At 28.8% G+C, this 15,619-nt stretch overlaps 1 protein-coding gene across 1 annotated transcript; it reads left to right on the top strand.

The window, feature by feature from the left end:
- The first annotated feature begins 5,827 nt into the window (after positions 1–5,827).
- LOC106307092 (transcription activator GLK2) lies at positions 5,828–8,290 on the top strand. Its single transcript, XM_013743951.1, has 5 exons — positions 5,828–6,342; positions 6,453–6,593; positions 6,927–7,262; positions 7,697–7,786; positions 7,918–8,290. Exons 1-5 carry the CDS (start codon positions 5,926–5,928, stop codon positions 8,062–8,064), a joined length of 1,131 nt encoding a protein of 376 aa, XP_013599405.1. The 5' UTR covers positions 5,828–5,925; the 3' UTR covers positions 8,065–8,290.
- Positions 8,291–15,619: the final 7,329 nt, after the last annotated feature.

The following is a 15,619-nucleotide window of genomic DNA, read 5'->3' on the forward strand; positions in this document are numbered from 1 at the left end:
AATAATAGTATCAAAACAATGCTCACCACTATTTGTGAACCTGAAGTAAAAAAAATGATGTTGCAAAGAATCGATTCTTGTTGACTCTCCTTCGAGATCATTTGATAACAACAGTGACCGGATGTCAGCACCATCTCTCGATAGCATTAGATACACTTCCAAGATTTATTTTCATTTATATAGTAAATTCATTTTTCATCAAAAAAGTAAAGCACACATTTAAGATCGTTATGACCTAAGTGTGCTTCACTTTTTTGATGAAAAATGGATTTACTATATAAATGAAATATAGTATTTTCTCAATTTTTACACCAAAACGAAGAAAAATTAGAGCAAAACACACTCCATAATTGAATTACTCTATTTTGGAAAGAAAAAATAGACTTTTTACATTAGAGATATTCAGAGAATAAAAATATCAGTAAGGTTGCCATTACAGTTACCTTTCGAATTTCCAGAAACACACGTACGACGGCTTATACATTTCTGTGAAATGTCACTCAAGAAAATGATATTTTTTCGGTTTTTTAATATAAATCGTTTTAGAATTGTGCACATAGATTAAGAAATCATTAATTTTTATATTTTTTAAACGAAAACATTATTTAAAAAATCATTAATTTTTATATTTTCTAAACAAAAACATTATTAATTATTTACCTAACCACAAATCAACCAATAATAAAATAGAAGATATATTATCATTAATTATATAACATTAAGTGTTAATAAATTTTACATAGAAAAACAAAAACTTTATATAGTTTGGAATATAAAAATTTTTCTAAAACGACTTATATAAAAAAACGGAAGGAGTATCAAACTTTATTGATAGACATAAAACTAAATGCCAAAATTGTACAGTTCATGTCGCCACTACTATTCATCAATGTAATTTGATTTGATGGGCTATTAAACCGCATTAATTTTTCTGTACTCTATAATTCTCATCATTATTACAACAATGTGTCGTAAGAAAAGAAAATCATGTTTGCTTTTCTATTATGTTTTCGTGTCAAAAACTTGGTCTACTTTTTTTGGTTTAAAAACTTAATTGGTCTACTTCTCAAAAAGTCTTAAATGATGTTCCAAATTAATAGGACTTCACATAAAGTTCAAAACATCTAAATGACATTTTCCAAATTGATTAAGCATTTAAATGATGTTCTATGATCGAAAGAAGGGGAAGAGGTGGTCAATAGAGGGTTAATTACCAGAGATAGCAGACAGAGAATCAAAGCGGAGTTAAAAAAACCCATGGATTCTCTTTCTCACTCATCGTTTTACAATAACTAAATAAGATGTTTCATTAAGCTCGAATATCACTCAAAATTATTTTTATTTTACATGATATTCCAGTTTTTTTTTCCCACTAGATTTATTATTGATTACATCATTAACAAGCTAATCTACACAGTACAAAGATTATCGATGTATACAACAGTATAATACCATAACACATGTTCTCAAGGTAATTTGTACAAAGATTTTTGTGGTATGCTATACGAATTTCTATAACAAATTATTGTACACACATGTCTTGTAAATACTTTTTAAGAACTTAGAGGACTTAAAAAAAAATTAGTTCAAAAAAAAAAAAAATTAGTTCAATAGCAATTTGGTTCGGTTTCAGTCAATCCAACTAATCTATGATTTCGATATACAGTTGCAGTCTTCTGATTCAAGTCAACCTCTTTGGTATGCCAATAGTAATTAATCAAACATTTAGATTGAATGAGACCGGAAGAAAATGAGATTAAAGGAACATTATCCAAATGTGGCTCAATAAAGGTCAATTTCGACGTCCCCACTTATTTTGACGTCTTGTCTCCATCATCTTTGTTTTTCATATCATTTTTTTCTGTTCATATTATTTCATTTCTTTGTTTATATTTTTTTTGTCAGCATTTCTGTGTTTATATTTTTGCTTCATTATTCACTAATACGATTTTTCTTTTTAGTTGCACCATTATTGTTTGTGAAAGATTTTGTTTCTTTCTCATCATGTTGTAAATGTTCTATTTTTGTATATTAAGCATATTTTTAGGGAACGCATCTATAAACATACGCATATTAAGTATTAACATTTCATATATGGTTGAAAAAAAAACATTTCACATATGGAAACGAAACACATGTCATCTGCAGTGGCGGAGCTAGCCAAAAAGTTTAACGGGGTCAATAAATTAAGTTGGGTTTTATGTTATGTTAATTTTAAGCATATGTCATCGGGGTCAATATAATGATTTTACAACATTTCACTAGCTTTCTCATCAAAAATACAAATAATTATTTCTGTAACAAAAATTTTAGGGGTCAGATGACCCCGTCCTTACACTCTAGCTCCGCCACTGGTCGTCTGGTGAAGAGTGATAGACCTGACATTTTCACATATTAAAATTGTAAAATAATTAGAGTCCACGTAGCCATAAGAATAAAATAATAATTAGTAAAAGAAAATGGAGAAAAATATATGACTTGTTTTGTTCTTTTTCTTGCAACGAGTAAGTATTGGTAATTAAGATTTTAATGTAGTCAAGTTTAAAGAGTCGATGCCATTAACAATATAAAATACTAATATGCCTTAATAGCATTAAATGTAAAAATAACGTTTTACTCAGTTCATGATGAATTCAATTTTTATGATGAATAAGTTTAGCTAAATTCATGTACTATAGTAGCTTCAATATGTAAATTCGAATTCAACTCATTTTAGTTATAAATTAAATGAATTAATTTGCTATCTATTTAAAAATAAATATAACGTGAAATCTTAAAATATTAAATAATTTTTGAATGAAATTAAAAATAATATTAAAATAATTTATAAATGTAATAGAAAATATATAATTTAAAATGAATGATTTTGGGAAAGAAACGATGGCCTAATATGTTATAAATAAAAGATTTAATAATATTAAAATATGATAATGTGTATTTTTCTTATGAATGTCTTAAATAATTGTTTTAAAGAAGTGTGTCTCCAATCGTTCCTCATAAGTTAAACGAGTTAATTTGCTATCTATATGTGTGTAAATATGTGTGTCTCCTGGCGTTCCTCGTCTCCCTTCCATAATCATTTTTCCAACTATAAATTTGAATTTAATAAACCAACTATAAATTTGAATTTAATTTTTTTTTAATTATAAAAAAATCTGTTGAGAAAGAATCTAACAAAATCTTACTTAAAATTTAAATATATTTTTTTATAAAATGACACATTAATAAATTTCGTAATTAATAATTTAATATTATTATAAATCAATGTTAACTAAACTTTTATTATAAAAAATAAAAATAAAAATAAAATTATATACTATTTTTTTATAAATTCTATAAGTATATTCTGTATTATACAAAAATAGCATTTCTATATGAATTAAATATGGAAAATCATATTAAATAGGTAAATGAACAAATTTATATTTTAAAATGTTTTCATTTAAATAAATTATCACTCAGTATTAAAATGAGTCAAAATTCGTAAACTATATAATATTTTATACAAAAATACTTTTATTAACATATGTTAAACTTTTATATCTACAACTATATATTATCTTTTTATTTATTTTTGAACTCTCAAGCATATTATTTAAAAATGTTTATATAAAAAAATATAATAGTATATAACAAGTTTTAGTTCATATACTATTTAAAAATATGTTATTAGAAACTATGAAAATTTAGTAATTCATTTAAAATATTGATGATAAATCAAATTTTAACTATAAATTTATTTTTATTTTAATTATTAAAAAATCTGTTGAAAACAATTTTAAAAATATTACCAAAAATTCAAATATGTTTTATAAAATAATATATTAATGTAGTAATAAAAAACAAATTCAAAATTCATGTAATGTTCCAAACTCAAAAATAGTTGTATAATTTTTCAAAGTTTTCTTGACAAAATATAAAATTTGAAAAAAAATATTCAAACTCAAAATGATAATATTTCAAATTTTACAAAAGATAAAGTCTTAAATTAAAAAATAACTTTTTGAAATGCACCACGAAAAAACCAGCTATATATGTTGTAAAAATTAACGCAATCTAATATTTTGAATTCCTAATTTAAAAATAAAAATAAAATTTAATATCATAAAATCCAAACAATATCCTCTATCAATAAAATTTAGTAATTATTTAAACAAAATAATATTTTTACTTATAGATCCCGTAAAACACTAAAATGATATATGCTAAAGTATATTGTTTTAAACACAATATGTAAATATAAATTATCTTAAACATATTTATTTTCTATAATATATATAAATAATATTTGAAAATGTATTTTGTGCAAAATGTATAAATTAAAGAAAAAAAAATATTTTAAAGAAGGTTCTCTATTAGATTATTTCATATTGTTATTTTTTTGTACATAAATCGATAATATATTAGTAAGTAACAAAAATTAATAACAAAGTAAAACATTTTTTAAAAAATCACTATATATTAATAATATCGAAGAAAAAATACGAACAATAATATCATAGAGTTACACAATTTATAACACTAAAATAAAAATTATATATTTAAAACATTTATAATAATATCAAATACATTTATAAAATAGAAAAATATCCGCAGAGACGTACAGGTTAAAATCTAGTGTTATTATTATCTTAGAGCATGCACAGTGGCAGAAAAAATGAAAGTCTGTGAACATAACTAATATTAAAAAATAATAAGAATGAGAGAGATCGTAGAAAAAAAACGCTTATTTTTCGAGAATCGTTCGAACAATTTTCTGAAGCTCTTCTACCATTTGGCAATTCCTGAATGGTAGAATTTTTTTTTAACATTTAAATTTAAATTCACACAAATAATCATACTTAAATACTAATATAATAATTATTAGAGACTTAGATTGAGAGACTATACACTAATGATCCTCCTTTTCTCCAACTACCAAGAATATTGGGTATGTTTCCCGTATATAATACTCCTATTCGTTTCTTAGCCGCAGCATCAGCGGGAGCAATCGATTAATATCAACGGAGACGTCAGCAGCACTTTAAAATGCAGCGCCGGTGAAACTACTTTTCTAGTCGCGGCGGCAAGACTCAATAACTAAATCCGACGCTAAAATTATTGGCGTCAGCAGCGTCTCTTTTTTCAGTTGTTGCAGCAGTCACTGCGGCAAGCTACAATGATTGAATTCACTTTTGAAATCATTCTACTTGTCTCCGTCGAAGAGTTATTCTTTGCTGCAACCGCTAGTCGCAGCGGCTATGAAAAGAACATGAGTAATGTTTTCTGTAAAAACAATAGACAAATCAAAATAAACCTATTTTATTTTATTTTATTTTATTTTTTAATAAACCATCATTTCTTCTCTAACCAAAGTAATTTAATTAATAAAAATGAAAAAAATTATTATATAATAACTATTAATTATACTTATCCATTATAATTCTATTTTTTTTGTACCTGAATCCATTGAAATTCTTGAATATAGAAAACTGTGGCCAATTCCTATAGCTAACAATTGTAATTTTAAATACAGGTTGTTGGAAGGAAATAAAGTCAAACACAAATGATAGTATATTTCATAATTTTTTGGAACGAAAATATTAATGAAAATGGACATAACATCATATTATAAAAGTTTTAAAAGGTTACAAATCTTTTATCATATATCATGATTCATCTACGATTGATTTTAAAACTTTTTAAAATGTATTATTAGACTTTAAATTTATAAGAAGGGAAAAAATCTCTCTCTCCTATCTCTCAACCACAAGTTTTCTCATGTCAGTGTCAGCAATATGGCATATGAAGATTTTGATAAACCTTGGAGCTATCTATATCTATACAGCCAGACACACAACACAATTACTACTCCACTGTCTCACTCTTGTTCTCTCTCTCTCTCTCTCAATTTTCGAATCTTGAATTTTTCATTTTCTTGATTCGATGATGTTAACTGTGTCGCCACTTGTCGTCAACACCACCTCAAGGGATCATTACATGGCGGCAGATTTCGCAGATTTTACGACGGAAGGCTTGCCGGACTTCACGGCGGAGGAAGGAAGTCTCGATGTTCTTGAAGGAATCGATTTCTACGACGACCTTTTCATTGAGTTCAATGGAGATGATGTTTTACCCGATTTGGAGATTGATTCGGATGTTCTCGGGGAATATTCCGGCAGCGGAAGAGATGAAGAACTAGAAATGGAGGGAAACACTTCGGCGGCGTCTGAGACATCGGAGAGAGACGGTGGCTGGTGTAAGCCTGAAGGTACGGACAAAACGGTGCGTAAAGGCAAACGTAAAGGGAAGAAAAGTAAAGATTGTTTGTCCAGCGATAACGGAATTAAGAAAAAACCAAAGGTGAGTTTATGTATACATGTTTTCATAATAAATCATAGTTTGTCATAATTAAATAAATAAGTTTGTTTTTAATTTAACTAGTCTAAATATTATATGTATTGGAAAAACAGGTGGATTGGACGCCGGAGTTACACCGGAAATTTGTAGAAGCGGTGGAGAGATTAGGCGTAGATAAGGCGGTGCCGTCACGGATTTTGGAGATTATGAACGTCAAATCACTCAATCGTCACAACGTAGCTAGCCATCTCCAGGTATTATATACGGTCTAATAAATCAATAGCCTAATAAGTTCTACATCAATTAATCTACAGCTATATTCTTAACCAATCAAGATCCATATTATGATTAATTATACTAAAATATCACGTGTAATTCACGTGTTGTTAACTCAGGGTGTTGATTAGTGTGGTTAGATGTTAGTTAAGCTTATGTTAGTTGAGTTAAATGCTTGTATATAAGCTGAGTTAACAACACGTGAATTACACGTGATATAAAACTGTTTTTTTTTAAATTATCCATTTAAACAAGATTTATTTACGTTAACCGAAAAATATGAAATTTATGTGTGTATCTTGTAATGGTAGAAATATAGGTCACATCGAAAGCATTTACTAGCCCGGGAAGCAGAAGCTGCGAGCTGGAATCTCCGACGACATGCCACAGTGGCAGTGCCTGAAGGAGGAGAAAAGGTAAGTATGGCTCTTCCTGCCTTAGGCTATCCACAACATGTGACACCTTTGCATCAGGGCCACTTCAGGCCTTTGCACGTGTGGGGTCATCCTACGTGGCCTAAACACAAGCCTAACAATCCATCATCGTCTCCTCATCGGACGTTTCCAGTTCCTCCGGCCGTTGCAATACCTCCGTCCTGTTGGCCAGGTCAACTGCCATATTGGCACCTACAAACCCTCTATCCACAGGTATATATATATATGTTCTTTTTTTTTGGGCACACCCTTGCACAGGTATAAGCTCATTCATATGTAAATATGATAGATTTTGATTGGCTGCACGGTTGAACTGTGATAAATAATTGAAAAACAATAATTAACAGGAAATGAAATTATTAAATATAATACCACCATTTTTTACGTCTACAAAATTTGATTATACTAGCTTTAAGCATTCTAAAGTCTCAAAATTTGAATCTTGATGTGTTTAACAAATGATTTTCTAATTTTATATATGATATAACATGTTATCTAACTAAAGTATTATATTTCTATTATTCATTTGCTATAAACTCTTTTTGTGCGGATTTCTAATCAGATTGAGAGCTATAAGTTATATATGCAGGCACGAATTTATGAAAAAATGTTAATTTTAATTAGAATTTATATGTAAATATGTGTAGGGATATGGTATGGCTTCATCGAATCATTCAAGCATTGGTGTTCCTACAAGACCATTAGGCCCCACTAATCCTCCCATCGACATTCATCCCGTGAGTCCACCTTTATTTGTCTTACTTTTTCTGAAATAATTCAAAAAGTTATTGAATAACTTTTGTTTAGTTTTGATATCGTTCTCTCATTAATTAGTGCTTATCTCCAATTGACTTTGACCGGTATGCAGTCGAATGAGAGCATAGACGCCGCTTTAGGGGACGTTATAACAAAGCCGTGGCTACCACTTCCCCTGGGACTGAATCCACCGTCAGTTGATGGCGTCATGACGGAGTTACAACGTCAAGGCATTTCAAATGTTCCTCCTCTTCCTTGAGCGAACAAAATTCGTCGAAATTACAATCGTTGACTTCATTTTTTGGGGTATCTTTGTAAGTTTTTTTGCGAGGACGATAAATAAATCCTTGTTGTTTAATCATATGTGTTCTAAATGAGTTCATGTTTTGAAGTCAAGCAAGTGTATTATTATTTTAATTACATCATTATGTTGGTCGAACGTACAGTTTCGAGGAACATTTTAACCAGTGTGGACATATAAACCACACATGAGCATTACAACCTTTGAGCGTAATCACTGTCATTACTAGGATGATTTTCAGAATTTTTAGAAAAATAAATTGATTCATCTAAATATATATTATCCCTTATATATTAATTAATAAGCATTACAACCTTTGAGTATATTCACGTGTCATCACCATGATGATTTTCAGAATCTTTAGAAAAATAAGTTAGTTCATCTAAATATATATTATACTTTTTATAAATTGACTATCAAATTAATTAGTAATGCATAAAAAATATTCTCTATTTTTTTCCTTAAATAAAACTATGAAATTACATAATATAATTAACATATATTTGACAATTAATGATTTTGAATAATGAAGATTTCATAATAATTTTTATATTTTCCATCCTTTTTAATTTATATTATTAAAAATTTAAACAATCACATTAACAATATAATACAAATTTTAGTTTTTTTTCTTATATGTTATATTTTGAATTTTTTTAAAACGACTATAAATTACATAAATTGTTAAAAATCTTACAATAAAAATTTTGTGAACAATTGTTTTACCTTTTTGCTATAAAAAGATATAAAATGATCATAAAATCATATGAATATGAAGTATCATTTAATAGGTATTCAGATTAAATATATATATATATATATATATTTAATATCGTTTAAACTAAACTATATGCCATATAAAATATATAAATACGTTAATTTCAAATTTTACATTGAAGTGTATTGAGACATGAAAATTTGAAATTTGCATTGAATCTTTTAAAGCGATTATAAATTACTCAAACTATTAAAAATTTTCCAATAAAAATTTTGTGACTAAGGGTTTTAATATTTTGTTACAATAAATATACAAATATTAATAAAATCGTATGAGTAGAAACTAGGAAGCTTAATTTAAATGTTCATATTAAAATATACTTTATATATGTAAATATCATTAAAATTTAATTATATACCATATAAAATAAATAAAATGGTTGTTTTGATTTATTTATTTTGATTTATGTGCTTACTTCAATTTAAGTATATACATAATATTTACTCGCTTTATTCAATATATTTATTATTTCATAATACATAAATGAACAAAAAACAAATAAATGTATATAAAAATAATTGGATACATAATGTTCATCCCGCTTAATGCGCAGGTCTTAACCTAGACTAGTATTAAAAGTAGGGGTGGGCACTTCGGTTATTTTCTCGGTTCGGTTCGGTTTGGTTAGTTCGGTTCTAGTATTTTTCCAATTGAAATAAACCATAGTTAGTTTGGTTTGGTTCGGTTTGGTTTGTGTTCGGTTCGTTTTATATTCAGTTTGGTTTGTATTCGGTTCGGTTGGATTTGTTTTTTGGATCTGTTTAATTAGGTTCTTCTTAGTTAGGTTTTTCTTAGTTTATTTTTTTAAAGAGAAATTATGTTTTAAAACATAAATTATGTAAACAAAAACTATGTGAACTAAGTTCAATATAAAACTAAAACTAAAACTTTTAAAAAGTCACAAAAAGTATATAAGAAATAAAACAAATGAAAGATAATTAAAATAAAAAAAAACCAACATCATTAGTAATGTCTCTTATATCATTATTAAAAAACCTTCAATGAATCATCTTCCATGTGATGCTATGGAGAATACTTTTGTTTTTAATAAAATTTACTTTAAGTCTTAAGTTTTAGGTTTAGATTTTAATATCCACGTTTATATATATATGAATATTAAAAAACATATTTTCTATTTTTTAAATCAAATATTTTAATGATTACATATTCGGTTAGAAAAATATATGTTAATGAATGAAAAATGAAAAATATGTGGTTTGGAATTAGAATTTTAATATATTGGTATTACTAATATATTTAATTTAAATAATTACAAAAACACATCGGGTTTTCGGGTTGGGAAATTTTCAACCGAATGGTTTGAAATAAACTTTGGTTCGGTTTGAATCGGTTTCGGTTCGATTGGTTCGGTTTGACTTGGTTCGGTTTTTTTACCCACTCCTAATTAAAAACATATTTTCTTCCATACTTTTAGAATAAAAATCAAGCTAATTTCGAGCCCAAAGATGAACCTGATTGGTACATGTATTCACATGGGCACTTGACCACAAAATGTAGCAATGATTTTTCTGTTGATCAAGCAGAAAAGGTTATGAAGATAAAAAAAATTACAAGACTATATTAAATTATGTCCGAAAAATATAAGAATATCCTCTAGTATGGAGTGAGTTGCATCACATTGTCTTAAACCTAACTCACTAAATGATGCAATGAAATTCTAGAAAACCCCAAGTTGAGTTCAGCCTCATAAACTAAGGCTGTAACTGGTACATATAAAACGGAATTGGTGGAATAAAAAGAATGGAATAAATAGAATACATTTCACTCCATTTATTTATGATCAAAGCTGTAATGTAATTAAAAAATTTAGTTTTTTTTTTTTCTGTTTTTGTGTGGAATTGATGAAATAAACTCTTCGTTTCATTCATGATAAATGGTAAAACAAATTGTGGAATGAATGGAATAGATCATTCCACATTATTCCATTCCAAAAATTTACAATCCACTTGTAGTCCGTAAGATTATGTCCATGTTCGTTTTTGTATTTGATGCAACATCTAAAACACAACATTTTAGATATATGTTGCATCAAAATATTGTTCGTTTTTGTAGTTAGTGTTTACCCAAACAACTAGATACAACATTTAGATGCTAAGTTTTTAATTTTTTGAATTCATCATAAAATTTGAATACTAATAGTTAAAAGACTAAAACGGCGTAACTTATATAAAAAAAAAACTAAAAAGGGCATGATTTGATTTTGGCATTTAAAAAAAAAACTGTCTGAAGCTTCGTCGTCTTGGTTCTTGAACTAGAAGACATTGTTTGAAGTTGAACTAATATACCCTTTCTCAAAATACTGTATTAAATTTATTATCATATACCAAAGTTTTAAATGCCTTTTTCAAATCTAGGTGAATTCAACCTGTGTCATCCAACCTTTCAACATCAAAAATAAAAACAAAACCAGAGATGCAGCATCAGAAGCAGCAACAGAACCAGAAGCAGCAACAGAACCAGATGCAGCATAACCACACTCGTAAAGTGTAACCAAAAGAAGCTAGGCCAAATGAGTACCAACTATGGAAAAAGCTAATATTTTATCCATTATAATAAAACTGACCTTGAAATAGATTATCACGTTGCTTGTTCACCTTGCTGATTTGATGCCATTACAAATGTACAAATAGAGGAAGTAATAAGAGAGTACATCATAATTTATTTATATATTCACTTAGAATGGTTTTGTACAAAAGATACAAAACAAAAATATCGGTTAACTATTCTTTCACAAAGAAGAGAGAAATATGACTTTATAATTTCGTCCACAAAGAGTCAGACATAAAGAAATGTTGTTGTAGTTAACTCTGTGCAGCAGACCTTAGATTAGACTTCTCTAGACTTCACTAGATTTAGCTAGACCTGGCTATACTCAACAACGTGATCCTGCACTTGGATAATGTGAAGGCTAAACTAGAGGCTAACAAGTTCCAAGGTGAAAAGACGAAGAAGACAGATCTGATACATGAGGATGATTTGATCGAAAGAGAACTGGAGGATGTAGAATTAGTTTATATGCATACTATCCATGTACATGTTTGTACCTTCTTCACCTAGCTTTTCATAAAAGTCTTGGTCCCTCAAGCATTCCTCAGGTGTTAATTTGGTTTATAGCTTTGTCGTTTTCATTTGACGTTAAAGAATTGATTGTGGAAGTCCCATTGGTCCAGTGGTTTGACCAATGGTTCATTAATGTTTCTATACCAGGAGGTCTGGGTTTCAATCCCCAGAAAAGTTGACTTATGCATAATATTGGAGAAAAAACTTACAAGAGATCTTTGGCATGGCGCAAGGAGTACCGTCAATAATAGATCTCATAGGGCGGCTCACGGTAATATAATAAGACGTAAATCCTAATAAAACATGTAGAATTGCCGGTTGTAGTATCTTCTATGTAACGTTTCTCATAGTTTGTAATAGCATATAATTAACCAGTGTTAAAAAAATTAAAGAATTGTTTATATATGCGCTGAAGGCATTTAATCTAATACGCTTCCTGTTTGTCATGTCTAATCATGAAACCTAAAATGTACATTCTTGTACTAATAAAAAAAGCCCGATGGACAAGCTGGCAGTTAGTAGACATTTCTTGCGCCCTAAGTATAAATAGAGAAAGCAACACAAGACAACTGAGAGATAAACCAATGAAGAAACTGAAAAAAACGGTCACAGTTGTAGCAAATTAAGAAAATAAGGAAAATAACAATCTCTAAAGGCAAAATCTTTTGAGGTGATTATACTTATGGACACTTTTTGACTTTACTTTACACCTATAGACACTTTTTACATGTGACACATTTTGTTGTGGGCCAGCAATAGACTGTGGATAATTTTGCCCTTAATGAAAACGACAATTGTGGACACTCAGGTGATGTGTGGACGTTTGTTGTGTGGATGTGTGATGCGTGGACGGGTGATGAATTAATTACTTGTGTGGATATAAGTTTTATTAACTAAAAAAATGTGGATATCAAAATTGTGTACACGCTCAGATTAGAGATAGAACAGAGTTTATTTAATACCGACATTCATTTGATCAATGGTTAATGCTAAGCTTGAGCATTTTTATCCGGATCCAAAAGACCCGAACCGAACCAAATTATCGGTTCGGGTTCAGATCCTATCAATTACCCAAAAGAACCATATATCTAGAGTAAAAAAAAAAAACCAAAACTGAACCAGAAATGATAATGTAGACATATATGTTTGTGGACAAATAAGATATGGACATATATGTTGAGGATAGAAAAAGTATAGAAACAAAATATTTAATACATAAATAAAATGTGGACACATACGTTGTGGATAGAAAAAAATGCAAATATTTCGTGGACTAAGTTTCGTGGATATGTTTTCGTGGACAAGGTTCATATATTTTCGTTCTTTTTTTCTTCTCAGTTGTGTGGTTGCCTTATCCACATGAATTTTCATGAATTTTCATGACTTTAATGAGTTTTAAACTATTGTTTTAATTAATTTGATCATTTATATTGCGTATTTAGTGTAGATATTGAATTAGTGTATTGCATATCATATGGGTCAAGTTGAACAATTGAAAGTTTGAGGTTAATTCATGAGGTATTTCTGCAAATTCAAAGTTTGTGGCCGAATTGAAAAAAATCAAAAGACGAGTGACCATTATGCAGTTATGAGGAAGGTTTAGAGTGCAAAATTGGAAGTTAGAGATTGATTAAAAAGGACCTTCCTTCACGATTTAAAGGTTTCAAGAGAAATTGAAAAGAATCAGACGTTTAGGGACCTTCTTTGCAAATATGAAGAAATCGCCATTAGAGGTTCTATCGAGATCTCTGTTCACCGCCACCAAAGCTGGAACGGAGTCTGAAATTCGGAATTTTATCTCAAACAAAGTCAAAAGTCGGAATCTTATCTCAACAAATTCAAAAAAAAATGTGGACTGTTACAGAGAGAGAGCCATTTCTGGGTAAAAACTGAAAAACAAGACAAAAGAGCAAGTTTAATTAAAGAGATACTCAAACTATTAACATAATCAAAATTGGAATATCCGAAAGCCAGGCATGGAATCTTTAATAGTTTGCAGATGATACCAATTCAAAAACGAATTCTCCACTTTCCCAATTCGAACAATCTTCTAGCCAGTTTTTTTTTTTTAATTGGTCAAATCAATATCAGAAAGAAGCGTAACAAAAAGGTTATGATTCTGATAATGTTGTTTTACAAAAGTTAAGCTTTAATAAAAGCATAAAACCCATATATTTGTTACCTACGAAACATCTACACATAGAAAATTCATCTTCCTCTGCTGAATATCCCAGTTTGCTACTCGCCGGTAAATCTGAAATTTGATAGGAGAGAGATTAGACATCGGGTTTGTATTTTTAATTGTTTTTTTTTATTTTTATCTAAATGCGTAGACAGTAAGAAGAATTGTTAGGAAAGTGATTTGTGGCTCGAGGGTAAGAAGGAGAAATCACATAGAATAAGTGTATGACATGTGGGAAGTGTCTTAAAATGTAATCCCAAAGTGAAAATGTGTCCGATGGAGTAAATTTTTCAAACCTCGTCACATTGTTACTTTAGTTGTATCTTCAATTGCTCGCAATCTAGCCTTTTTGGTTCGTTCTTCATAGCCATAACATCCTTCCATATCTTCAACATCACATTTGTTGCTTCCTCCATTGTGGCATTTCGTTTTTCCTCAAAGTTCCACAGCTCTAAAGTCACATAGCCAACATTTGCGTTGTGTTCCACTATCTCCATTATTGTTCTTACCACTTCATTGTGAACTTCCTTACCATAGCCATCTTTCATATTACGCAGCTTCTCACCCTCTATATATATCAACCACTATCTGCAATTTCAGCATATGTAAAATTTTGAGATGCTTTATAAGAAATGATAGTTCCCCCATCTTTTATAAAAACAATAATAGTGAACTTTAACTTGTTGTTATTCTTATTTAAACACTTTAAAACTTATAAGCATTTTTTACTCTTTGTTGTATGCTTCACTACATTAACATTACCTTTCAGCTTATTTATTTACATGATTTATATATGATAAGATCATCTTTATTTACATGATTTATCATATGATAACATCATAGGTACATTATAGTTGTTTTAATTTTGGAAGACAGATGAAAATAAAGTAATTTGGAGAAATGAAACAAAAATCAGCAAAAATATGGAAAATATGAGAAAAATACAAGTAAAAATAAATGCACAAAAAGTTATAAAAAGTCTCTAACATCAAAACCAAAACTAGTCATTTACAAAAGTAATTAAAAACTAATTGTGAACTTTAACTTGTTGTTTTTGTTATTTAAATGTTTGCTTTAGTAAACGCTTTTTGAACTCTGATATATATTTGCTTAGATAAACATAGTTGAAGCATTTTTATGGCAGTTCTGATAAACGCTTATTTAGATAAACATTGTCGAATTCACTAATAAACGGATAATTGGATTTTCACTAACATGGTTGTTTAGATTCACGGAATGTAACATTGTTTATAAATAGTTTAATAATAACCACTTTGATTAGAAAGATATTTGGTTGGATTATCACCATGTTTGGTTGGATTAGCAGCATGTTTGGTTGAAGGAAGAATGTTGTTGTTAGTGAAGGTAATATAGCCAAGCTTTCCATAGCTCTAAACGTCATTTGGGTAGCATGGATGGGTACTCTTTACCAACTTGGTTTCGATAATAAAAAAGGACAAAAAATCAAGCAT

Source organism: Brassica oleracea, chromosome C7 (genome assembly GCF_000695525.1).
Source record: "Brassica oleracea var. oleracea cultivar TO1000 chromosome C7, BOL, whole genome shotgun sequence".
Classification (NCBI taxonomy): Eukaryota; Viridiplantae; Streptophyta; class Magnoliopsida; order Brassicales; family Brassicaceae; genus Brassica; species Brassica oleracea.